General features: G+C 43.3%; 1 protein-coding gene across 1 annotated transcript in view; it reads left to right on the top strand.

The window, feature by feature from the left end:
• The window catches only part of CHN2 (chimerin 2), a 264,233-nt gene that overhangs the window by 211,527 nt on the left and 26,872 nt on the right, over positions 1 to 25,834 (top strand). The window contains exon 7 of the mRNA XM_006912029.3: positions 20,388 to 20,465. Within this exon, the coding sequence (XP_006912091.2) occupies positions 20,388 to 20,465 (78 nt within the window). The remainder of the gene's footprint in view (positions 1 to 20,387; positions 20,466 to 25,834) is intronic.

The raw sequence follows: 25,834 nt of genomic DNA on the forward strand, positions 1-25,834 counted from the left end.
GAGAGGCCCCAATTGCCTCATGACACAATAAAACATCTGGTTATTGTGCAGTAGAAGAGAGAATAAGAAATTCCTTTCTGAGATGAATCAGCCAGTTCCAGAGGCAGGACCCAACCTTACAAAGCAGCACGGGGCAGTAGGTGGGGGCCTCTGCTGGGACAGCCCTGTAGCCCCACCAGCCAGGTGTGTGACAGCAGCCTGCAGCCCAGGAGAGCAGAGCACCATCTCACCCCGTCTCCCTCCCTGCATGCCAGGCTCACAGATATTCACAAAAGCAAGAACAAAGCCCCAGCAAACCCACAAGTGGCATAGGAGAAGCCTCTAGAAGCCTGTATATCCAGCATTTGGAAGTCTTCAGATTTTAGTGCTATCACTAGAAACCAGGCAGCCAATGAGGCAGCAGCAGGAGGAAGAGGCCAGGAGGAAAGAGGAGGAGCCGGAGAGAAGCTGTCAACACGATAGAAAAGATAGAAAACGCTCTGGCAAATCAAATTTGCGTCTGCATGGTCAGGCGCACTGGCCCTTTTTTCCAAACCAGCAGCCACAAACTCACCATGTCCCTCAGTGTTCTTTTGGAAGCGAGTTTCCCTTAGCACATGCGCACTGGAATCACCCGGGCATCTTTGAAAACTATCAGTGCCTGGCTTCCCGCCCCCAGACATTCTGATTTAATTGATCTGGGCAGGGAGGTGAGTAGACATCTGGATTTTTAAAGCTCCCTGAGTGATCCTAATGTGCAACAAAGTTCGAGACCACTGTGTTACTGACCAGGTAATTCTTAAGACCCTACCTCACATACCCTCAGAAGGGATCTTGGTGACAGGTTCCACTGCACTTCCTCTCGGGGACCCATCACAATAGAAAGTTGGGAGCAGCTTTAGATCCAGTCGATATTTACTGAATACCTGTTATGTGCCATGCCCTGTGCTGATAACTTCTCATGCTTGATCTTTAACGCAGCGGGGGGATTCTTGGCAAGTGCCCATTCAAAAGACAAAAAGCCGTCTTATGATGTAAGTGTATAACTCTGATCTTTATTATCTATGGCTTCCTGCTTCCAAGATGCTCTTCAGTCAGTGCGATGTTCACAAATGAGAGAGGATGGTTTCACAAGGCCAGAGGTCACAGAGAGGTAGGGGGAGGAAGTAAAGAACTGAGGGGCTCATCCCAACCACACTGAACTCAAATATGTACTCGAACTTTGAATTTGGATTTTTTATGAAAAGTGCAAAAATCATGTAAAGCTGGAACAATCTTGGTCCCAAAAGCCGGCTCTGTCCCTTATTAGCTGTGTGACTGAACAAATTATTTATCATCTTGAGACTCAGCTTACCCATTTGATATCACCCTTATTGGCTGTTTTGATATTAAATGAAGTCATGCATGTAAAGTACAAGCACGGTGTCTAGATAAGTATGACCTTTTATTATCATTATCATCATTATTGTCGTTGTCAGAATCATAGGACACAGCTTAAGGAAGTAAATGTTGAAAATGGTCATCAGTGTCTTGGTCTTATAAACAGACACATGTGCCTTTTCTGTAATCCCAATGTGTTTACTCTCTCATACCTTAGAAGTTTTTGCTAATTAGTAGCAGTCATTCTTTTATTTATGACCTTGCTTTTCAACATACAGAGAAATCATTCAGCTCTGGTCTCTGGCCCCGCCCAGCCACACTGTGGATTTGCCCCCTGAGCCTTGTGTCTCCTAGGGGAGAGCCCTAGGAATGTTAACTTTGACCAGAATTTCTCAAAAATGTCAAGTTTATCAGACACTCTTGTTCGTCTCTCTCGTATTTTCAGGTCAAAGGGTAATCATCTGACGCTCTGGGGAGATGTCCCATAACTCCAAATGTCACAATTCGTTTTTCGAGGTCAATGATGATTTATGTAAAATCACCTTGGCTTCAGGACTGTTGGTTAGAGCATCGGAAATTCCTAGAGTCCAGAACCTTTCCAGGTGTGGCTTCTTTGGCAGGGTCCTTCTCTGACAATGGAAGGGAGCAAATGGCTGTTGACGATAGGGAGATGGAGTAGAAGGAACAGTAGATTGGGATTCCAGAAGCTTCGTTCCGTGTCGCTACTTTGCTGCCAACTTGCTTGGGGACCTGGGACACACTACTCCACTTCTCTGGGGCTCAGTTTCCTCTGTGCGATGAGAGGGTTGCACAGATAGCTGCTTGCCAGAAACTATCTGTATATATGTATATATGTGTTATGTATATATGTGTGTATATATATATAAACTCAAATTTTAAGTTATATGCTGAGCAGAACAATTTCTTTATTTTCAGGCAATAAAGGTCTGAATTCTTAGGACAATGCCAAGTCCAGAGATAAGTAAAGGCTAAGAAATAGGTACGAGAGACTTTCAAGTGTAAAATACAGCAGGGATAAAGAGCAAAGCCCTGCACATGTCACCTTTCCTAGGCTATAAACACTTCTTCTAGTCTGTGAACTGTCTTAAGTGAGAACAAGGACTGGATCTTATTTGGCTTTAGATGCCCAGAGCCTAGTACAGTACAGTGCTGAATCCAATGTTTGCTGATTATTTGATTGATCTGTTGGTTAATTGGTTGGTTGGTTGGTTGGTTGGTTGGTTGGTTGAATGGACGGATGGACGGACGGACGGACGGACGGACGGATGGATGGATGGATGGATGGATGGATGGATGGATGGTTGGAAGGAAGAATGGATGGAAGAATGGATGGAAGAATAGATCAAAGGATAAATAGTTGAATATTTGGTGATCTGGCTAACTAGCTGGATAGATAGGTGAATGGGTAGATGGGTGGTTGAATGGATAAATAGATAGGTGGATGGGTGGATGGGAGAGAGGGGGCATAAAGCATCTGAAGAACTGTCTGATATATATATATAATAAATTATAATTTTATATTTCTGTTCTCTGAGAGCATAGAAATACCTTGTTTTTCATACACGGTAATACATTTGTGCCTATAAATTCCCACTCATTTAACCTGTTTTAATACTATATTTGAAACAGTGTCTTTCTTATCATGAAAAAATACCCATTGTTTTACATATGTTTTATTTGTGCAGAGAAACTAAAATGCAAATGCATTATGCATAAAACCTCCCACCATGTGTAGCACTGTCTGCAACCGAGCAAGCCCAGAGCAGGGACATCCTCCAAGCTTCCGCCTGCCCCACACGCGTACTATTTCTTCTCTGGGTCTTGTCATTTGGTTTTGGGGCTTTTACCAGAATGCAGCAGTTTCTGGAAAGACTCAGGGCAGCAGGCAAGTGGGCAGTTTCCTGTGGATTCACAGTATTTAAGACATGTCATTTGGGGCTAAGAGATTGTTTTTTATCCACCAGGGGTTTTGGAAAACAGGGTGGGTGGATGCCAGGACCTTGTGTCAGGGCCTAGAGATCTTGGAACTTCAGACTAACTGGCACCAGGGAGCTGAGAGGTCAAGATGTGGAATGCTGGGATTCAGATGACACTCTGGGCTCTGTCCAGCGAGACGTCATACCCACTCTGAGGGACCCACAAGAACCAGCATGTGTGTCCGAGTTCTGCTGGTGTATACACCTGGGGATGAGTGCCCAAAGGTAGTGCTTCCTGCCCTGCCTTTCTGGAACTCCCGTCCCAAAGCACACTTTAGGCCATCAGCTGTGGCTAGTCATGCTGTGCTTACTTTGTCTCATGTTACCTTTTCTGCTGGCCCCGAATGACTCGCCATGTGGAAGAGAAAGAACACCAGTGACCATCTCCACTCCCTACCTTGTCACCAGGGCCACTTGGCAAAACCAGGACCTGTTTTCTTATGTGTGCATCATTCAGGACCCAGCAGGACCATTAGCTAAGCTTATTTAAAGAGAAATTGTTATTAATAATAATCACAGTTAACGTCCATTGAGCCCTTGTTGTGTTTGAGGCACTGCAACCTATGTGGATTATCTGTTTTAATTTTCAGAACAATACTGAGGTTAAGTATCAAGTATTAGTTTTCCAAACACTAGTTCTAATAGATACTCATCAGCCTTTATTACCTGGCTGCAAGCAGGTGTGGGGAATGGTGATGCTTCTAAACATTAATATAAATGGTGATTCGCCAAGAAGGGGGATATATGTAGAATTTTTCAAACTTCTTTACTCACAGAAGAGCCGGAGATAACTGAAATTTAAGGGACACCAGTTTGAGACCTGAGTGGGTGATATAGAAGTGGGTCAGCACAAAATATCCTTCGTGTCCTACAAGTAGTCTAAGAGCCACTGAGAAACAGGTATAAGTCTAAACCCCCAGAGCTGGATTTGGTGTGACTCTCTTTGAAAACACTTTCTCCTGATACACCCAGGGTGCCTGGGTGACTCTGAAAGTAGCTGACGGTTTGTTTTTAGAAATGTGTCATCGGCTCCACAACTCTCCTAAAGAGTCTGCTCTGTCACAGGACCACGGAGCTCCATCTGTGGCCAACGACCAGTCACATGTGGAAGGTGAGGAAACTGAGAGTGAAGATTTTTGAGCCCGTTTTGAGCCCATTTTGAGCCCAGCCTGACGTTCACAGGCTACCTGGCTGCTGTTCACCACACTCCTCAGGAGTCTGGAAGGTTCTTTTCTGAGTCCAAGGCTGGAGCCCAGGACCGAAGCTTCCAGCCATGTTTTCATCCCAGACCATTATACACTCCTTTTTTTTTTCTGTTTTGTTTTTCTTTTTCAATAAATTCAGATCCTAAAATATATCCCTCATATCTTTTTTCCTTCTGATATTTTGAAATATTTCAGGAGACAAGCCTGCTTTTGCAGCATTTACACATCTTCAATACGACCTTGTATTTGCTCCACCTTATGCCTCTGAAGACCTGCCCTTTGTGATTAAAATACTGCCAGCTTATTTAGTAAGCTCTCTGGTGATTCTGATCAAATTAAGATGACCGTATGTTTTTTAGTTGTGGCAGATTCAAAAAAGAATTTTTTTTTTTTGCCATATCACATGGAGTAAAGGCAGCCTTAGTTAAACACAGTTGTCAACACCTTCCTAAGTTGAGGCCTTACTTTGAAAGCATCACCCGCATAATCACTAAAGTTAATTTATTCGTTAAATTATCTATGCGTACATACATATAAAATTATGCCAAGCATGGATCTGAGCAATTTACAACTTATAACTTAAATTGCACATTTAATTATCTATGAGATACCTACGATTATTATCCACGTTTCACATTGAGGAAATGGGGTATAAAGAGATTAAGAAATTTGGCGTAAAGTTGTCCAGCTGGGAAGGGTTGGAGCAGGGATTTCAACGCAGGCATCTTAGTTCCAAGGTCTTTACTCTTAACAAGGAATTCTTAGCAAACAAAAATCTCTCACCATTTTTAGAATTTAATTGCCATTTGTATGACCACGGGGATTGATAAGCACACAGCATTTTCACCTGAAATAGTGTGTGGCCAATTACAGGGTCAGCCTATTATATAGCTCTCCAAGAGATGACTGAAAACCCTTAGCTATTGATAAAAGTTAAAAATAAAGCCATATTTCATTTTTATTTTTGTAAGGGTGAAGTAAAAAAGTTTTTTTAATATTTAAATTATTTAAAAAATGGAAGCACCTCTATCCCAAATTATTATTGAAATATTACAAATCTAAATTCTCGTAGCTATATTACGTATAAATTTATATGAATAAATTTATTTAGAGAAAATCTATGTTATGTGAACATGACCTTTATCTTTTTACCTTTTGAGTCACAAACAATAATATGTATGATAGAAACAGTATTTTTATTTTTAAATTTTTATGTCTCTTGGCTCAAGGTCAGAATCTCTTCAGAAATTTAACCTAAATCATGTCTTTACATGAAATAGTGTTCTCTCTTGCATTTTGGAAAGATTTCAATTTATATCAATAAACACCATAATATGGCATGTCATAGGCCCCACAAAGAGTGAATCCTTCCCTAATGCCTGCTAGATTAGAAGTTTTCATTTCCAGTAATGTTACTTACTCAATTATTTTGCATATCTGAGAGTTTCTTTAAATATATTATAGCTATGAGAACCAGACCACAGAAGTCTCTAATACTTTACAGTTATCCAATTTCTAGTTATGTTTAAAACCTACCTAACCTTTCCTCTAAGGTAAAAACTTCCTAGTACAAAACAAAACTAATGCAAACCAGGACAAACTAAATGTTTTTGTTTCTCTGTGGCAAAATTTTGCTTTTTTCTCCCTCATTCCAATTACTAAGATAATATAATTACAGGCATTTTTTAAAATAAAGAAAAATAGGCATTGGTCTATTTTCTTACGGTGATTTCCTATGCATTGGGATTTTAAAGTATATTTCTAAACATAGTACATTTATAATACGTCTCCTTTTTCCAGGAGCATATTACAGCCATCCTACTGTACGCTCTTCACAAACTTCATTTTTGATTGTCGCATGAGTGTCATATTTCTTTAATTATTTCCCGTCGTTAGCACATGCACGATCTGTTCCATTTTGACTGGTAAAAATAATGCTGTTATGGATGCCTTTCTATATTTAAGATCATTTCCTTAGGAGAGATCCTTAGAAATCGAATTACAGAATCTTAAAGGATATTAATAGTTTGAAACTCTTGATACACGTGACCAAGTTACTTTCTGAGATGATTTTAGCAATGCACACTGTCTGGCAATTTCCTGCCTATGTTCGATATACCTTTTTTAAAATTTATTTTTTATTAAGTTTATTGGGGTAACATTGGTTAATACAAATGTATAATTTTCAGGTGTACATTATCATTTGACATCTGTATATTCTATTGTGTGTTTATCACCCAAAATCTAGTTTCCTTCAGCTACCATATATTTGATCCCTTTTGCCCATTTCACCCTACCCAACCCGGCTATATTTGATATACTTTTTAGTGTGTGTGTGTGTGTGTGTGTGTGTGTGGCTTATTTAACTTGTGTGACCCGGAAGAGCATGGGTATTGATCAGATAGGTCGTTGCATCGTGGTCGTTGCAGAGAGCTTGGCCCGTGGTCCAAGGACCTTACTTTTGTCCTGACTCCACAGCTAACCAGCTGTGAGAACCTGGCAACTCACTAACTTACCACTGTGCCCTTTGTAAACCAAGAGGTTGGGCCGGACCAGACACATTCATTTATTCATAAACCTTTCAGCGCTCTCGATGATTCTTAGTGCCAAAGAAATTAGAAAATGTGAACGCAGGGGTCTTTCTCGGGACCCGACACTCTACTGGGGGACAAATAAGTGAAGGTAGAATCACATGAAATGGAGGAGTATGAACTCCGGAAGCAGCCCATCCTGTGTTCAAACGCTACTTATGAGCTCTGCAAGCCTGAGCAGTGAGGACTCTCTTAGCTTCAGTTTCCCCTTATGCGAAATGGGGACGAGGATGCCTGTGTCACAAGACTGTCGTGCCAATTAGATGAGACAATGGTTAATGTACCTGCACAATATGTGCCCAATAACTGTTAGGGTTATTTTTTCTGTAATGTTGCTGATGCGATTCTAATATGTTTGGTTATGTTTTAAGTGGTAGGGACATGTGTGCGGAGAGAGGCTTCACCAACGAATATCACGTGTTCATGGACTGGACCCCAGGTTCTAAGCATTGAAAAATGTAGTGGGGAGTGGGAAGAGACACAGGTTTTGTAGGTGGTCAGAGTCACAGGCCACGTCTAAGGAGCTTTTCATTTCTCATAGGCTGTGGTGGCCACATCACAGAGGCAGAGTGGACCCTCCACCCAAAATTTGGTTTGCTGTTGAGACTGATGATGCTACATGCCTGTCAAGAGGATATGAAAAGTCTTATCACTCACATAATGAGCCTTTCAGGGGAGAGCAAGACAGACTCCTGAGCAGGTCTGAAAATGGCTTGAGAGAGCTTGGAGGGACAAGTAGCTTAGGTTTTATGGTGGTTAGGGGGCGAGTAGGGGAGGCAGCCTGTATAGCCAAGGCTGGCATGGTTCTGACTTCCCATTGGCACCAAGGGAGGGACATGCAGGCCTTCTGATTGACTTGAGAAGTGTCAGCAAATGCCAAAAATGGAGCCGGGCTATTTATTACATGGGCTATGGTTTTTGATGGGCGAAGGAAACCCCGCTGGCTTTCTTTTTTTCTTAAGAGGAAAAGCAAACAGTCTCTCTGGCTGCCACCTCTCCTGCCCCTTTTTGCTGCTCCAATTCTTACCTCCCATTCTCTATTATTTTTTTGTCTTAGTTTTTCTCTTTATTCTTTTTCAGATACTTTTTTATTTTTTTTAATTTATTTAAATTAGTTTCAAGTATACAGTATATTGGTTAGACAGCTATATAGTTCATAAAACCATTTCCCCAATTGCTCCCTCCCTCCCCTGGCCCTCCAGCTAGCCATCGTATTAATGCTGACTGCATTCCCTCTGCCGTGCTCCCCATCACCGTGACCATCCATCACCTACTAATTTGTACTTCTTTCGTCCTTCACCCCATTCTCCTAGTTCCCCAAGCCCCCTCCCCTCTGTCGGTCACCAATTGTCCACTATATTTGTGAGTCTGTTTTTGATTAGTCTGTTCTTTTTGTTCCTTAGATTCCACATATAAGTGAAATCATATGGTATTGATCTTTCTCTGCCTGACTTATTTCACTCAACAGAATAACCTCTAGGTCCATCCATATTGCAAATGGTAGGATTTCATTTTTTTAATGGCTGAGTAATATTCCATTGTATATGTGAACCATAACTTCCTTTATCCAGTCGTCTGCTGATGGGCATTTAGGTTACTTCCATATCTTGGCTATTGTAAATTGTGCTGCCATGAACATTGGCATACACAGATCTTTAGGAATTGTTTTGGTTTTCTTTGGACAAATCCCCAGAACCCATCTCCCTTAAAGCCCCTACAATCAGGTTTTCCCTCACCGCTCTTTGGAAACTGCTCTTGTCAAGGTGATCACTCCTTTTCATGGTGCTAAATCCTATGGTTCTTTCCCAGTCTCCATCATACAGCAGCATTAGGCACAACTGGTCATCTTTTCACTCAGCTTCCAGGACATCAAGCTTGCCTTCTCTTTCTCTTTGGCTAGTTCCTTCTCAATTGCCTGACCTTGGAATGGTTGGAGTGTCCCAGGGCTCAGTCTTGGGGTATCTGCTACTGTTTGTCTCTGCTCACTCTCTTGTTCTAAATCCATCTACTCATGATAACTCCCTGAAGCGTATCCCCTGCACCTGTCTCTCGCTGGCACTCAGGTTTGTATGTCTAGCTGCCTACTCGATGTTACTATACCCCAAATGGAGTTCCTGGTCTTCCACCCACTCTTCCCCCTTTCATGGTCTAAGACTTCAATTTGCTCAGGCCCCAAATTGTGCCATTATCCCAGAGTCCTCTTTTTCTCTCGCACTTTATATCCAACCTGTCGGCTGATCCTAGGGACTCTACCTGGAAACGCTATCCGGAGTCTGGCCATTCCTTACCGCCTCCACTGCTCACTCTGGTCTTCTTTTTATCTGGATTTCTGCAATAGCCTTCGAACCGGTCTCCCTGCTTCCACCTTGCCCTCCTACAGTCCTGAGCACAGTAGGCAGAGTGATGCTTTTAAAAAGCAATGTAGATCACGCCACAGATCTGCTCAGAGCCCTGCGGTGGCTGCTCACGTGGCTCAGAGTAAAGGTGGACGTCCTCCCTCCCTCCTGCAAGGCCCTAGGTATTTCACCGTGTGTCCCACTACGTGCCTCTTGATCTTTGCTATTTTCTGAACATGCCGGCCATGCTCCTGTCTCAGGGCCTTTGCGTGTGCTATGCCCTGCGCCTGGAATGTTCTTCCTTCAGACTTCACCTCCTGCCAGTCTTTTCCCAAACATGACCTTCTCAATGAGGCCTTTCCTGACCATCGTGCTTTAAATTGCATCCTCCCTCCCTCCCCATCGCTCAGTTATATGTTTGCTTTCTTTTTCTTCATGGCACTTGTCACTTTCTAGAATAATTTGCAGTGTACTTGTTGATTGTGTTTATTGCCTGCCCTCCGAGAGAGCGGAGATTTTTGTCCGTTGCTCACTACTCTATACTCACTGACCGAAAACACTACCTGATATATAGTTAGTGCTTAATAAATATTTTCGGAAAGAGAGAAGGGAGGAAATAACTATGTTGGAAACATGTTCAAGAACAATTTTATTGCGTTAAAATAGAGCTGAGGTCAAATTGGACATGTCATTTCACACTGAATTGTTTTTCAGGAATATATTAATGCTTACGCAGCATGACAGTCTCTCTTCCCGAAGAAGGTGGTGGCAGGTAGAGGTGTCTGCATCACTGCGTCAACTCTCACGTTCCATCTGGGAAGGGGCTACAGGGCCATAGACATGGCATAGGGTGGTCTCTCCAACACACAAAGATGAAGTCCAATTGCAGAATTTGAAATTTTCAATCATTACTTACAGAGGAGACCAGAAATAAACTTAGGTCCACATTGGGAATAGGCAAGCATCCATATTTTAGAACTACTGAGTTCGTAAACATCCCTAGGAACTGTATTGGGCAGAATCAGCTGCACAGCTGTGAATGGCTTCAAGAACTATTTTTATTTGGGTGATTGTTCACTATAAAAAAATGCAGTAGGAGATTTGAGATTTTTTTCGTGTGAAATTTTAAAAAATCGTTTACTAGTTGTCTGTCGTTTTCCATGTGGGACAGTTTGCATGCAGAAAACAGCTGCTTAATTTGATTTTTTTTTTCTGTCAGTAAAGGTGTACTTTATTCCAGCTGCTAACCGAAGAACCTGGTAGAATGGCAGCTTGATGCTCTGTTTGGTACATTCCACTCTGCAAATTGCCATACTACTGTAATGACAAGAAAATGTAATTTAGCAAACTTATAGCCCCTGGCAGAGATTTCTCGGGCTCAACTGAGTGACAGTGGCAGAGAGTGGATAAGACAGAAATACACACGAGGTACTATACAGTTGGGTGCCTTAAAACAAAAATTGAGCATCTTTGACTTTTGTAATAAAACCCATCATTTTGGGCACCTGCTTCTTTGGCCAGAGGTGGAAAGGCACATGACAGGAAGGAAAATAGGAAGAAAATGAGATGAATATAGAATAAGAGATGAGACTGACTTAACCTGAAAAAGCAAAATAGCAGCTGGGAACTTTGTAAGAGCTTCTGGTCCCTTAAAATGTGAATTGTTTACTTGGGTCTTAGTTTTACCTAAAGTTTACCTAAAGTATTATAAAGCAATTTTAAGAGGTTTGCCTCAACAAATGGTCCATTCTTTCAAAAATAACCTTCCCATACTTTTTTATACTCGCATTTCAGATATTTGACCAAGATTTTTAAAGTTCTTGTTAAGGAAACGGATTACAACGCTCGACTCTAAAACGTTTTTTTCCTCTTTCAAAAATTGCGCACAAAACAGAACAACAACAAAAAAGCTAACGACTACATGTTGAAATGTATGAGGTGCATAACACAACTTTAAAGTGTTCTTCTATAACGTGGAGGATCTTTTGTTTCTACATCTCAGAAGTCTGTGAGAACCATCAAAAATCACCCAAAATCATTGACATCAGCTCAAAACAACAGCTGGAGGAAGGATATAGGAAGGACCACATTATGACATTGCTCAGTCAATCAACCCAAGAAGCATCAGATTATTTATTTGCTTCCAAACAAAGTCGTTTGGTTTATTTTAGAGACCACACCGGCCTTTCAGGTCGGGGTGAATGTTGAGTGTTGGGGATGAAGAGAAATAAGTCATAAGAGTGGCGGCGAGACCGGTCTTTTGTCCCTTTTGTGTCTCTGGATTGAGAATGGTCATCTGTCCCCAGAGAACAGTTAGAGCAGCAGCTGGGCATGTCGTGCCGTCAGAGACCCAGGCTTCTCCCTCTCGAACCAGGATGCAGCAGGCTTGGGGTCCCTTGGAGTTTTCGGAGTCAGCCAGGTCAGCCATTGATCCCTGATGCTTCGGTGGACGCAAGTCAAACCAGGATGATTCGGCTTTCGCTAGCGCATTGGCAAAAGCCATGGCAGGTCCCACCCTGGTCTCTGTCGTTTCCTCAGCGGTCATGGGAATGAGTCTGCAGTTTGGTCATATCCCTCTTTGTCGTCTTCCTCCGCTTTCAGGACTGAAAACCACAAGCAAAGACTGTAGCGAACACTAAGGAGGCAGTTTTTACTTGGTATTTATAGTTTTTTCACTTGCCAGCACGAATAGAAAGCCAGCTCTAGGATGCCACGGCAAGACCATAATGAAAATCTCCCTGCCCCTCTCTCCACGTAGATATTTTAGACACTGAAATAATGAGTAAGTAAACATACACTCAGTACACCCATAACCAGCCGTTAAAAGTATTTAAGTGCAACCCACAGACTGTGAAAAGAAAAGGAAAAAAGATTTCCCGCCACTGTTCTGAGTTGAATGAACACCTGCAGCATTTTACTGAGTGTCTCCGGGCAGGATTTAACGTTTCGTGGTTTGGGGGAGAGAACGTGCAGCCCAGATTCATCACCCAACCCCAGAACTCCAGACGTATGTGTGGGATGCGAAGGGCAGAACTAAGGGGAAAAAACATGACCAGGTTGACTCTTTTTAAAATTAGAAGTCATTTTGATGGAAGGCAAGGAAAATAGAAAGACTGGAAAAAAGCGGGTATGTTTCTTTTTCATAAAACAAAACTTTTGTGAGTGCCAAGCTAGCGTTGACCTCATGCTAGTCACCGGAGATATAGTTGACATAAGAACTGTGGGGAGGGCCTCATTTAAGTTTGTAGGAAATCCCCTAATAAGAGAGGAGGGACGGGTCTTTGTGTCAGTGGGCTGTTAGTAGCCGGCTCTACTAATTTGCTACAACTTGAGCCCCAGCAAGTCCACAGAAAGACTGTCAGGAAAGCTGATTCCATCCCCCAGAACACACCTGTTAGGGTTTTATATCAAGACAACAGTTAATTGACAAAATAGTAGCTAATGATGATGGTAAGCTCTATAGTGGTCCTTTGACCTCAAGATATACTGTAGCCATGGACATTCATTCATTCATTCAGCAAAATTTAGTTTGTGCTCACTTTGAGCCTGGTCCAAGGTATGACACTAGGGTCTTAATTGTGACCCGAGCTCACAGGGTGCCTGATATCATAAAGCTAGCAGTTTACTGGGGTTCGTAGCTAATAATATAAAAATCATAGTGCTAGGTTATGGTTACAAATTCTCATGGTGACAAGAAGAATGAGATGGGAAGTGAGACTGTGAAGGTGGCAGGAGCCAGACCACACAGACCCCTGTAGGCCATGGTATGGAATTTTGCCTTTAGCTTAAGAATCTTTGGAGGTTTTCAGTGGCATGATGCTAGTGGGCACGGGGTGGGCGTGAATAGAACCATGATTACGTTTTGTGTTTGAAAGGGCATTGATTTCTTTGACGGGGGTTAGGGTGTTCAGTAGCATTTACCACCTTCACACTTCCGTCTTCTCTGACAGTCCCCCTGAACCGAAGCCCTTGAGATTAGTGTCAGGGATCTCAATATTAGGAACACATTAGAATCTCCTGGGAGATATTTTTAAAGAACTGGCCCATTCCCAGACATTTGGTTTTAAGTGGTCTGAGGTGGATGGTGCTTGAGCAAGGTGATTGTTTGGTTGGTTGGTTGGTTGGTTGGTTCATTTGTTCAAGGTTGAGACCCACAGGTTCAGTGGAAAGCACAAAACAGGGATCCTCAAAGTAGGGTCCAGGGACCAGCAGCATCAGTGTCACCTGGAACTCATAAGGCATCCAGATTCTTGGGGCTGACCTCACACTGACTGAGCCGCAGACCCTGGGGCTGGGTCTCAGCAGTCTGTGTTTTAACAAGCTTTCGGGGGCCTGAGGCTGGCCCGAGTATAAGAAGCACTAGTTGTAGAGATTTGCAATCAAGAGAATCTGAAGTCTGGATCTGGTCCTAGATCTAGTCATCGAATAGTCCTCTGCTAGGGGTTTGGGGGCAAGGATACAAGTGATTGAGCTTCTCTGACCCTTGGTTTCTCCACCTGTAGAAAGAGCAGGTGGGATTAGACGAGCTCAAAGTTTACCTATGATGTTAGGAATCTATCATCTATACACACTAAATCATAAAATTTTTATAATGTTCTTTTAAAACTGTATATTTTTAAATAATGAAACCAAAACATTGTAAGAAGCTCAAAAAATACAGAAAAGAAGAAAGAAGAAAATAAATGTCGATTAAAATTGCTCCACCCACAGATACCTGTTGCTTTGTCTTCAACAATTTGGTGTGTTGGAGATATGTTAGTCTGTTTTTTCTCTATTTCCTGTGTGCATCTACTTACAAAGCTGGGAATCATGCTATATATGGTCAGGAGCCCACTTCTTACCTAACATTGAGTCAGGGTCATACCCCTTCATCATTAAAAATGACTCAAATCATTGTTATTGTCTACATAACATTCCATTACATGTTTATACCATAATTTACTTAACCTGTCCCCTATCTTGGATGTGTAGGCCTTTCCTCATTTCTTTTATTATTTTTATGATGAATATTTACCTATTGATTATCTTTGTGTTTACTTATTCATCTAATTCTTTGTCTAAAGACCTTAATAGAATCCTAGAAAGAGAATCACTGCATCAATGCACATGAGGCATTTGTTACGTTGCTAACTCTTTTTCCCAGACATGAGCCACTTCATACAGACATCAGCAGCATATTAGAGAGCTCTCCTCATGACACCCTCACCAGAGCTAGTAACATTGATTTACATCCTATGTACTGCCACGAGGTGGCAAATGCCTGCAGCTGCAGCATAGTGTCTCTAGCAGGGGTATTGCTTGGCTCAGTCTTTCAACACCTAAGGGGACCTCAAATTCAAGAGGCAGAGAAATGAGAGCACAAAGACTGGGGTGGGAATAGTAGAAAAACACTATCTAGGGACCGATGATGACATTTTCAATAAGTCCTCTTTAAAACACAGAGCTAGAATTTACTTGAAGTCTGCAGAAGAATTACCGATTGATGGTAAATCGCTTTTTCTGGAAAGTGCTACTAATGAGGCAGAATGTCATGGTCCCGAGAGGTGGGTCTGCCTGCACCAGGGGGAGAAGGGACCATTGGTCAGAGGAACTTCTGAGGTCCCTCTAGGCTTATGATGCTGGGTTACTAAAGGCAGCACAGAGGGAAGGCTGTTCCTCTTTCTCCCACTGTCCCTTTTTCTCAGGTATTTTACGTGTGTGCAGTCACCCCAGTGGCTCTGTTTTCCCACATCTTCCTGCTCATTGACCTATCCTTGCCCCCTGGTCTTCACCTGACAACCTTGTGCTGCCTTCTTGTTACCTGATTCCTTCTCACGTTCAGGATCCTAGTCGTAGAAAGAAAAACAGTGAGAGGCCATAGAAAACAGAATCCCAACTCTTTTCTGTAAAAAAAGAAAAAGGAAGTGGTGAGCTTATTTCACCACTTATTTATAGCCCCACCTACTTCCAAAAGTATCTTAAGTGGTGCCTGCTTTAGAAGAGGTGTCAGGGAGAACAAAAGTCTCCTTTTTAAAATCCAGACCAGGGAACACCACCCCAGGGAGTCATTAACAGGCTAACAGTGGAGAGAGAGTAATTCTGGCATCTAATCCTTGGATATTTTTTTTTTAAGTGAACATTATTTGGATGGGAAGCAGTTTAGAGAATAGAATAGTTAAAAGCATAGATTTAGTGTATACCCCAAAGAACTAAAAACAGATGTTCAAACAAAAACTTGTTCAAAAATGTTCTTAGCAACACCACTCACATTAGCCAAAAGGTGAAAACAACCCAACTGTCCATCAGCTGATGAATGGATAAACAAAATATGTTCTCTCCCTACAATGGGTTCTCATTCAGCAATAAAAGTACTGATACATGCTATGGCCTGGATGAAGCTTGAAGACACGCTAAGTGAAAGAAACCAGACACGAAAGGCCGTATGCTGTATGATTCCATTATATGACTTATTCAGAGTAGGAAAATCCAGAGATAGGAAGATGATTGGTGATTTCCAAGAGCTGGAGAGAGAGAGAGGAATGGTGAATGACTGCTTAATGGGTATGGGGTTTCATTTTGGGTGATGGAAGTGTTCTAGAAGTAGGTAGAGGTAAACGTAGGACACTGTGAATTACTTAATGCTGTTGAACTGCTGAATTCTATACTTTAAAATGTTAAAATGGTAAAATTTATGTTATGTGTATTTTACTATAATAAAAAATAAAATTGTTTTCAGAGGGAGAGAAGAAAGCACAGACCTGTTTAGTTGTGCCTGGGTTCTAATGTTAGCTCTACCGCTTACTAGCTGTGTGACCTTGGCGAAGTCACTTAATCACTCAGTTCCCGTTTTCTCATCTATAAAGTGGTCATTATAATGGTACCTACCTCACAGAGTTATAAATCTTAAACGAGTCAACACATGCAGAGTGCTTAGTATAATACCTGGCACATAGGCAGCCTGCTGCAAATATTTGTGTTACTCATTTAACTCAGCTATTCTCAACTGGGGGCAGTTCTGCCTCAGAGTAAAGATTTGGCAATGTCTGCAGAGATTTTTGATTACTGCAGTGGACGGGGAGCTCTACTGGCATCTAGTGAGGAGAAGCAAGGAAACCGCTAAACATCCGACAGTGTACAGCCTCCCACAACAAAGAATTATCTGGCCCCCCATGTCAGTAGTTCCAAAACTGAGAATCCCTGATTTAAAAAGCATGTAGGGGAAATGTGCTTCATCTAATGTATACATAATAGTCCATCAGACAGGAAATTTTGTTAGCAAAAGACGATCAGCAAAAATATTAAGCGTCCACATATATAAGAACATGCATTATTCATTGTGGGGGGGTATAAAAGAAACCAAGGCACTGTCCTTGAGACACTTGGCTAAAAATGCGCTCTGTGTGACAGAATTATTTAAGAAGGAAGTTTTTTCCAAGAGACATTTGTAATCATTTTTCCTTTAATAAGGGGGTTATCTGGGGTCATCCTCACTACTCACAATAATGCTCGCTCGATGCCAACACTTCTGGTACCCTGTAATGACACATCTTAAGTGAACAGTGTGTAGTTCCTTCACAAGTCTGAATGTGTCTTATGTTTGGGTAAATTCTATTGAGCAAATATCTGAAAAAGAAATCACTGTCACCAATAGAAATAAAGATTAGTTGTTATCGAGACTCATGGACATAGATAGTAGACTAGTGGTTACCAGAGAGAAGCGGGGAGGGGGGAGGTAGATGGGGATAAAAGGGGTAAATATGTGGTGACAGAAAGAAATCTAACTGTGGGCAGTGAACACACAATGCAATATATATATATTGTGTGTGTGTGTGTGTATATATATATATATATATATATACACACACACACACAACATACTGTTGAATTGTACACTTGGAACTTACTGGATTTTGTTGATTAATGTCACTCCAATAATTTTTAATAATAAAAAAATAGTTGTTATAAGTAAAAGCACAGGCACAAGAGAAAATATTAAATCTCCTTGTATTCAATTATCCATATACCAAAAGGAAAAGGAGACCCATTTTGCCCACTTTCCATTTAAAGAGTTATTTTATCAGATTCTAAAACTGCATATTCATGTAACTAGCCTAGTTCAGATCACAGAATTCATTCTTACACAGAATGGTTCACCATCATAAGGTCTCTTGATTTACTAGCAGTGAAGAGTTGGTAAGAGATCCTTATTCTGCCTCTCCACCTTTTTGCCTTTAGGCTAAGGAGTGGCAGATGTCCTTTAGGACCGGGCAATAGGAAGGAGGGCTAAGGAATCTGGGCGGAGCCCACTTTGAGGTTAGGTCCTGGAGGTCAGGTCCTTGGAAGCTGAAGCATGGCGATGAGTGATCGCAGGATGGGGCAGGAGACCCCACCCCACACAGTCACCTTTGCCCACTTTCCTCCACAACTCTAGCTTCCCTCACGTACAGGTACTTTCTGGCAACTTACGTTCATTCATTCAGTGCCTACTATGGCAAAGAATTTTATTAAATACTCTTATAGGGGAAACAAAAGTAAAATAGACATCAAGCATGTCACAATGCATTTGCAATATGACAGAGGTAGAAGACTTGTTATAAATCGCTCTAATATTAGAAATGATAAGTGCAATAAGGAAAATGTGGAAAAAACACACTACGTGATTTCAGAGGAGAGAGTTTGCTCCCAGTGGGGAGTTTGGAGAAGTCTTTTTAGAAAGGGCGGCGTTTGAGTTAGAAAGTGAATGTCGCTGCAATGTAGACGTGTTGAAATGATGTTGAAATATGCTAATGGACACAGCGGGCTACTGAGGCGAGACATTGAGTATGTCAGAGAAGAGGTTTTGTAGGATTTGTGGAGGGGGATGGAGGGAAATAGATGAGCTGGATAGACTGGGATGAGCTCACCAAAACCCGCAATGCCAGATCGTGGTTAACTCATGGGGGATCAAAGAGCAGATGGAGTGGTGACCGGGCTAAGCAGACTGCTGTGCTATGTGTGGAGGTGTGCTGGAGAGGCTCGAAGGGTCTGAGCTACTGGGGGGCAAGCATGATAAGAAGGAGGAAGACGCGGCCAATATTTCAGATAAAGCATTTGCCAGGACACAATGGAGGATGTGGCACCACACTGGCGTACTTAGACACCAGGATTTGGTATTCAGGAGCATGGGTGCTGGACACAGATGTTCTGGGTTCCAGTCCTAACTTGGCCGCTTAAACCAGCTGCATGTCTTTGGGAAAATTGCTTCACCTCTTGGTGACTCAGTCTCTTCATCCGAAACATGGGAATAAAAGTCTTGTTCCTCATACACATGAGCCGGAATTAAATGAGTAAGTGCCTTCTTACTGAGCTATTGAGCACAATGACTTATATTTTTTCTGAATATTGTCTGGGGCAACACAAGTCATTCTGCTCAACAGCTCAGTATAAAAATTGGCTGTTGTTAATGAAGGCGATAAGCAGATGAAATGGGAGAATGCACTTCTGAATAGTGATCGCCAGGAATAAAGAATTACACAGGGAAAAGATTGATCTTTTGTTACTCTTCAAAAGGCTGCTTGAAAGGGCTGGAATACAGAACAATGTCTCAGTAGAGGACGGGGTAAAATTCGTGGACCATCCATCCACGTAGTGGCCCAGCCATCCACGTTGTTCTAGCTTCCTAGTTGCAAAAGTATTGATTTTACTATGTGGCAATAGCTGCATTCAGCTTTGCCAATGGATCAGGAGTACTTCCAGATGTGATAAATGCCTTGGTCCTATTAATGGAGAGACCTAGGACCAAAACACTGTGGTCCCAAGGGAGACCATCACACAGATGATGATTTTGAAGAGCAAGGAGGGCACGAGGCTGGCGCACTGGCAGACTGGGTTAAGGAATTTTGTGTGTGGGTCGTGGGGAGTTGCCTGTAGTTGGCGGGGAGGAGACTGGGGAGTATCCTGGAACAGGACGTCTACCTCTTATTTTAAAATTTTGGCTGTGGAACTGAGAGCTGAAATGCTATGTATGCTCTTCTTCCATGCCCCGTTCAGTGCTCAGACTGTTCTAATTTAATGCACGCATAAGAATAAAAATTAAGCTTTCAAGGGCTGGGACAGATTTAAAAAAAGAGAAAGAGAGAGACTCGGGCTTATCCCTATAAGATTAAACAATCATCAGGGTTTAAAGGTTTAATCTGCTGGAGTTGAGCCCAGGATGGGGTTCAGAGCCCCAAAATAATTGGATGCAGTCTCGGGCTTTGAACATCAGAGCTATTTGGGGTGTGTGTGTGTGCGTGTTTGTGTGTGTATGTGTGTGTGTCTGTGGGTGTGTGTCTGTATGTGTGTGTGTCTGTGTGTGTCTGTGTGTATCTGTGTCTGTGTGAAATGCGCTAGCAGGTAGGAGAGTTCTCTCCTCGGCAGTGTGCTATGTGTGGCAGGCAGGACAAAGCTGCCTGCCCCTGCCTCCTCCATTGATTCCTCAGTGGCTGACTGGACACAGCTTCCGGGGGTTGCTGTGCGCATCAATGTGTTCTATTGTTCCAGGCACACGTCGGCCTTAAGACAGAGCTCGAAACAGGCCCGTCCTTATTCAGAGGCAGAGCCCCCTCCATCACTCAAACCGGCCCTCCCAGGTCACATGCTAGGAGGCCTCTGCAGACAGGGCGCAGCTGCCTCAAATCCACTGCCTAACATTAGCGCTGCTGGAAAACCCTGACAGCCCCGAGCTTCCCAGACTCCGTCGGGGAAACTAGAAAGATCTAGGGTCCGGGCACTATGTTCTCCGAGGAACTGTGGCTTGAAAATGAGAAAAAGTGCGCGGTGGTCCGAAAGCCTAAGCCGGGCAGGAAACGCCAGGAGCTGCTGGCCGTGGCCTTGGGGGTGAAGGTGGGAGTCAAAGGCGGCTTTCTTTGGCCCCCTCTCAAACTCTTTGCCTGTCCACAGATCTCCTCCCTCGTCCGGAGGGCCGCCCTCACGCACAACGACAACCACTTCAACTATGAGAAGACACACAACTTCAAGGTAAGCAGGACTTTGCATTCTTTCTTCTGTATAAAAGCAGGTGGGCGGGCGCAGCGTATGGTTTCCATCTGGTCTTCAATAGTAAAGTGACGAGACAGCGAATTCCTTGGCTTTCCATATTTAGCTTCTTTTCCTTCGTATCGGTTCACACTGCTTGATGCTCGTGCCTAGAATCACCTATATGTGTGTTAACTTAGTTCTGGCGAATTGGACCCATTTCTTCTTCAGATTCCCATGTCCAATGAAAGAGAAATAGAGCCTGCCCAGTCTGTGTCATTCGGGGACCTTCTGGGGACAGCGAAGTGGTACTTTTCCACTCAGAGCAGCAGTAAGAATATCGCTGTCTCCGAGCAAGCGGAAACAGTTGCCGCTTCACATTCTGTGTTTTGTCTTTTGTTTTCAGGGATGCTCATTCCTTTGGTTTATGCGTAGACAGCTGTGAAAGCAAATGACAGGCAATACCATCCAGTAGCTTTTGTTGGCGCTTCGGGTGCAGGGAGCACCCTGGCTGCCTTGCCAAGCTCCCTCCGGTCGCTGTCTTGATCTTGCTCACCAGACCAAACAAAAAGATATGGAAAGTCGGTGGGAGTTTAAGTGGATTTTCCCACATGTATTTATAAACCGGAAATGCCGCTATCTTCATTTCAGACGAGCCTGCCATCAGAAAATGACGGCTTATTTCCTTGGCCCCAATGTGTTTTCCAAGAAGGGCTGGGAGGAGGTGCTGATGCCAATTCGGCTGAAGATGCTTTGGGGTGGAGGAGAGACAGGACAGAGGCAGAGGTTTTACGCCAGCAAATGGGCTGACAACTGGGAAGTTGGAGAGTATGCAGAAGAAGGATCCAAGACGAAAAGAAGAGGCAGGGGCAGCGAATTGTGAATTGCCTTCTTTTTTAAAAAAACAAACAAACAAACAAACAAAAAAACTCTTGTTTCTTTAGGGCCAGTAGCCCAAGTGACTTTTGGAACTAGATAGCCCTTTGTCAGAGGTGACCAAAGAGACCTATTTTATTCTTTGCTTTCTGATCCTTCTTAAGGACAAGTCTGTATCTATTAAATACACATTCGCGTTAGTTTGGTCTGTTTGCCCTGCTTCTGTTTTTAGAAAGCAAGCAGCTCAGGCATTTGCATGCTATAATTGAACTGAGGAACGGACTCGTTCAACCCTCCAAATTTGGCGTGAGGATGAAGAATTGCATTATATATGTCCTCATCCATGCCAAGGCTCTTAACATTTCTCCCATCACCGGATAGTGACAGGCCTAATTTGGGACATAACAAAAAAGTTATTTTTTTCTCTTTCTTATTTTCTACCTTTACCCTCATTAATGTTTTGGCCTTAAGAAAGTGTGTGTCTAACTTTGAGCAAAAATCCTGATCCTTTGCATCTGGTGGACCCGCAGCCAAGGATGGGAACATGAATCTTCTCGGACTTGCACATTCTTTTCTTTCCTCTTGAAAAGTCTAATTCTTCTGGCTTTAAGAGACAACTGGAATTATGCCCTATGGTGATACTATGTTTGCATGGACAGCTTCTCTCTATATATAGCGTGCCTGAGCTTGTGTGAAAAACGCACAAGCGTATTTAGTTGATTGATACTTTCAAAACAAATTTCAGTTTTTTAATCTTAGGTCTCTGAATGGGAAATGAAGACTTTTAAAACAGAAAGACAGTGGAATCTTACTTTCTTAAACAGTGCTGTTGTTAACACGATCTGTATCAGTTATCACTGAAAAACACCAACAGCTTTTTGTAATACTTGCTTCAAAAATCAATATCTGTTCAGTGTGTTCTTTTCTAACTTACAGCTATAGAGAAGAGAAAGCAGAAAACAGACAACTTGTTAGAGAGTATACACAGGCCAGACTGGAACGTTTCTCTTCAGTTTTAAATAGATATCTTAGAGACACAGCAGACCCTTGAGTTGCTGTGTCAGTTGATTGTGGCTTTCAGTGGTACTGCTGGTGCCATTGTCCTTAAGAATGAGTGGCTTGGGCAGGAAGGGGTGGTTCTCTATGTCATTCCTTCCCCTCCCAGCCTCCTTCAGACCTCTTCTCACCCCCAACTGTCTTTGGAAGACCCGTCTAAAACCAGGTCCCTGCTATAAATAGAGTGGGTTTTCAGTAACTCCACTGAGCTGAAGTGAAGAAGGAAAACTGGCTGAAGATTCCTGCCATCTGCTTAAAATTAGTGTCAGATTAAGACATAAAACACAAACTTTTTATTTATGTTAACGTCTAGTTGGCTTTAATTCTCGATTTGTAATTTGGGTTATTATTTGAAGGTGTTCTGTGCAGGGCATAGAGTAAGTGTTCAATAAACGCAACAAACAGTCACATTTTCATGCTGATCACTAAATGAGCCTAGAGGCTTCTTACCAGAGATTTAGCTCTGCCAGCCAATCTTAATGACTCACCACAATGAGATTTTTTTTTTAAAAAATTTTGCCCAGATCAGGACTATTCACCCATATAAAAAGCTCTCTTGACTGTCCCCAGGCACTTCTTCAAGAAGAGTGATTGAACCACTGTAGGTACAGAGTGGAAACTCCTGGTGCATTCTTTCAGAAAGCTGCGGTCACTGCTTCTGAGGCCGTTTATGTACTGTCCTTACTCTGGAAAGCATGTCTCTCAAAAGCCTTCGGAAGCAAAGTAAAGTTGTGCCTCATTCCATGCAGTAATTATGTACTTTTCCACACTATATGCAGATACAGTTGTTGCTAATTTAAATCCTAAATTCTCTGGGGTTACTTGCACATCCTAGGCAGTTAAAGGTGTTTGTTGACGGAATGATGAAGAAACTCCCATCTAATATGACAACTGTTTGATAAACAGAAAAATCGCTCCGTTATTTAACTCTTATTACATCTGCACCTCTGTTTACTTAGTTGACTTAAGGAGGCGCTCTTATAAATGGAATAACTCTCTTATAGATGGGCTATTCCAATGACACCTTGTGGCTGAGCTCTCGAAATCTGCAGGTCAGCCAACCCCAGAGCCTCAACAGTTGGGATAACTGTCCTTCCTTCCCGACTTAGCGCAGTGATGGGCCAGCCTGGTACTCATTGGCCAAGAGCTTAGTTCTCTCAGCCCCAGTTTCCTCATCTGTAAAATGAGAGCATCGTAAGGTTTAAACAAGTCACTTACGGTCTCTGGCACCCAGTAAGTTTAGCTTCTATTCTCATTTAATTTTTATCTCTCATTTCTCGTGGTTTTGTGTTTAGCTTTTTTCCGTCTCTATATTTCTTATTTTCCACCCTCTCTTCTTCATGCCCTTCTTTCTTTTCTCTCTCAATGCTTTCTTCCTCTCTCGTTAATTAGATGAAGCAGAAAAAATGAAAGAGCATTGCGGGCAATGCGAATGGCGGGAGTGGAAACTCGGAGTTAGAAGTGAGCCTGGAAGGAAAAGGGTGCAGGGAAGAGGCCGTCTGGGGTAGAGAGGCACTCACTTCACGTCCAGGCGCTGACGCTGACGGGGCTGGCGAGATCATGGTGGACGGATCGCTGTGGAAGGCCGGCCTGGGCATTTCCCCACTCAGCTGCTCGTGTTCCCCGGGCTGCATGCCTGTTCATCCCTGGCCCTTCTCCAGCTTCTCTCCCGCTACCCAGGCCTTCCAGGGCCACTCTTCTCTCCCTATATGGAATATGGGTGGAGAGCAGAGGTCCAGAAATTTCTGAAGGGCGAAGAGCACACCACCGTAGCCCCAGCTCACCCCGTGTCCCTCATCTGACCATCACTTACTTCCATGTCCCTGTCCCTCCCTCTCCCAGCCCCCCCGCCAGCTTTCCTTTTCTCTGTAGCGCTGACCACCAGCTGACATCATACATATTTACTGATGGGTTTGCCCTCCCCTTACCCTATAGAAACACCCACCACCTCCCTGGGGCGGGGTGGGGACAGGGATTTTTGTCTGTTTTACTTCTTGCAGAAGAAACCCCAGTGTCCAGAGCAGGGCCTGTCCAGAGCAGAATGTCAGTAAGTGTTGGCCGAAAGCATGTGTAGCGGATATCTCAGAGTGCAGTGTCCCTCCTGGTCGCCACCCCACAGTTTGCCTCATCCGTGGCTTGCTAAACTCGTGTTAGTTGTGCTCGAGTCCTTCCGGGTAGTGGGCCCTCGCCAGTGTCACAGACCACACCAGACATGGAGACCGTATCAGGGTATGTCAGGCCAGCTCTCGGTTTCCCACTTGGCCAAAGGGTCTGGCCTGTATGGCTGCCCAGCGTCTCACACGTGGGGAAGCCGGGATGGGGAAAGACACACGCTCCGTTTACTCCTCACGCCCCGGGTTACTCCTCTCGCCCCAGCTTCCTTTGTGGTGACTCTCGAAATTGGTCCCATCTGGACAAACATTAAAGAATTGCCCAGCTTACCCTTTTTATGTCCCCACTCGCAATAGACCGAGGCTACAGCAGTAGCCTCCCATTCCCTGGTACACCACGTGTCACGTGTGCTCAGGTAGCATGCTCCTTCTAACATGCCTGCCCACCCCATAAGATCCTGCAGGGCAGGACTGGAAGTTCCGGAGGTTTTGTGGCTCATGTAGAGTTTCTGGGTCTGTCGTCAGTTTGCATTCTTATCAGTCTAGTGGCCGTTTGCTTTAGAACAAGCCGGTTTTGCTTCCTATATGCAAACCCCTCTTTTCCCCGTCCTCCTTGACCTCATAAAAACGTGTTGGCTCTTCATCCCCAATCATGCCTGCCTACGTTCCCACGGGCAGGAATCAGCTTCAGAAATGGTGGTGGGTTTTATTTTGTTTCTTTTGTTTAATAATCAGAAAAGCCTGTTTGGGCAGAAACGAGTCTGGAACAGCTCAAAGAAAAGGCAGACTTCATCACCTTGAATATAAAATGAGGGCCTCGGAGTGAGGCTAGAATAAATGGGCTCTGGAAAGACTGGGCTTTATGCAGGAAAAATGGTTTCTGCTCCCAAAGTGCTATGAAGAGTCATTCTTTGTCTACCTCCTACTATAACCTCACTCCACCATTATAATTATTAGAAACTCCTTATTTTCCAGTAGTAGAACCCCCAGAAACTGTCGTAAGCTAAATAAGAGGCTATTTTATAGGAAGGTTTCCTAGAACCCCCGGGCTCTGCTCGGGACTCAAGCAGGGGAGGAGACAGGAACCGGAAGTACACCTGGACCAGTTTCTCCTTCTCTTCCCCCTCCCTGCCTCCTTCTTCTCTCCCTTTCCCTCCCCCTCCCTCATTCTTTCATTTTCTCTCCCTCCCTCTGCACCACTTCATTGCTCTCTGGGTATCAGCCTCATTGTTCTCTCCCTGCACAAAAATGTCTTAGTCCATATGGTCTGCAGAATATGGCTGATGATGATCCCTGGATTATATTACAAGACCAGCCACAAAAGCCCAA

This window comes from Pteropus alecto, unplaced genomic scaffold (assembly GCF_000325575.1).
Source record: "Pteropus alecto unplaced genomic scaffold, ASM32557v1 scaffold21, whole genome shotgun sequence".
Lineage (NCBI taxonomy): Eukaryota > Metazoa > Chordata > Mammalia > Chiroptera > Pteropodidae > Pteropus > Pteropus alecto.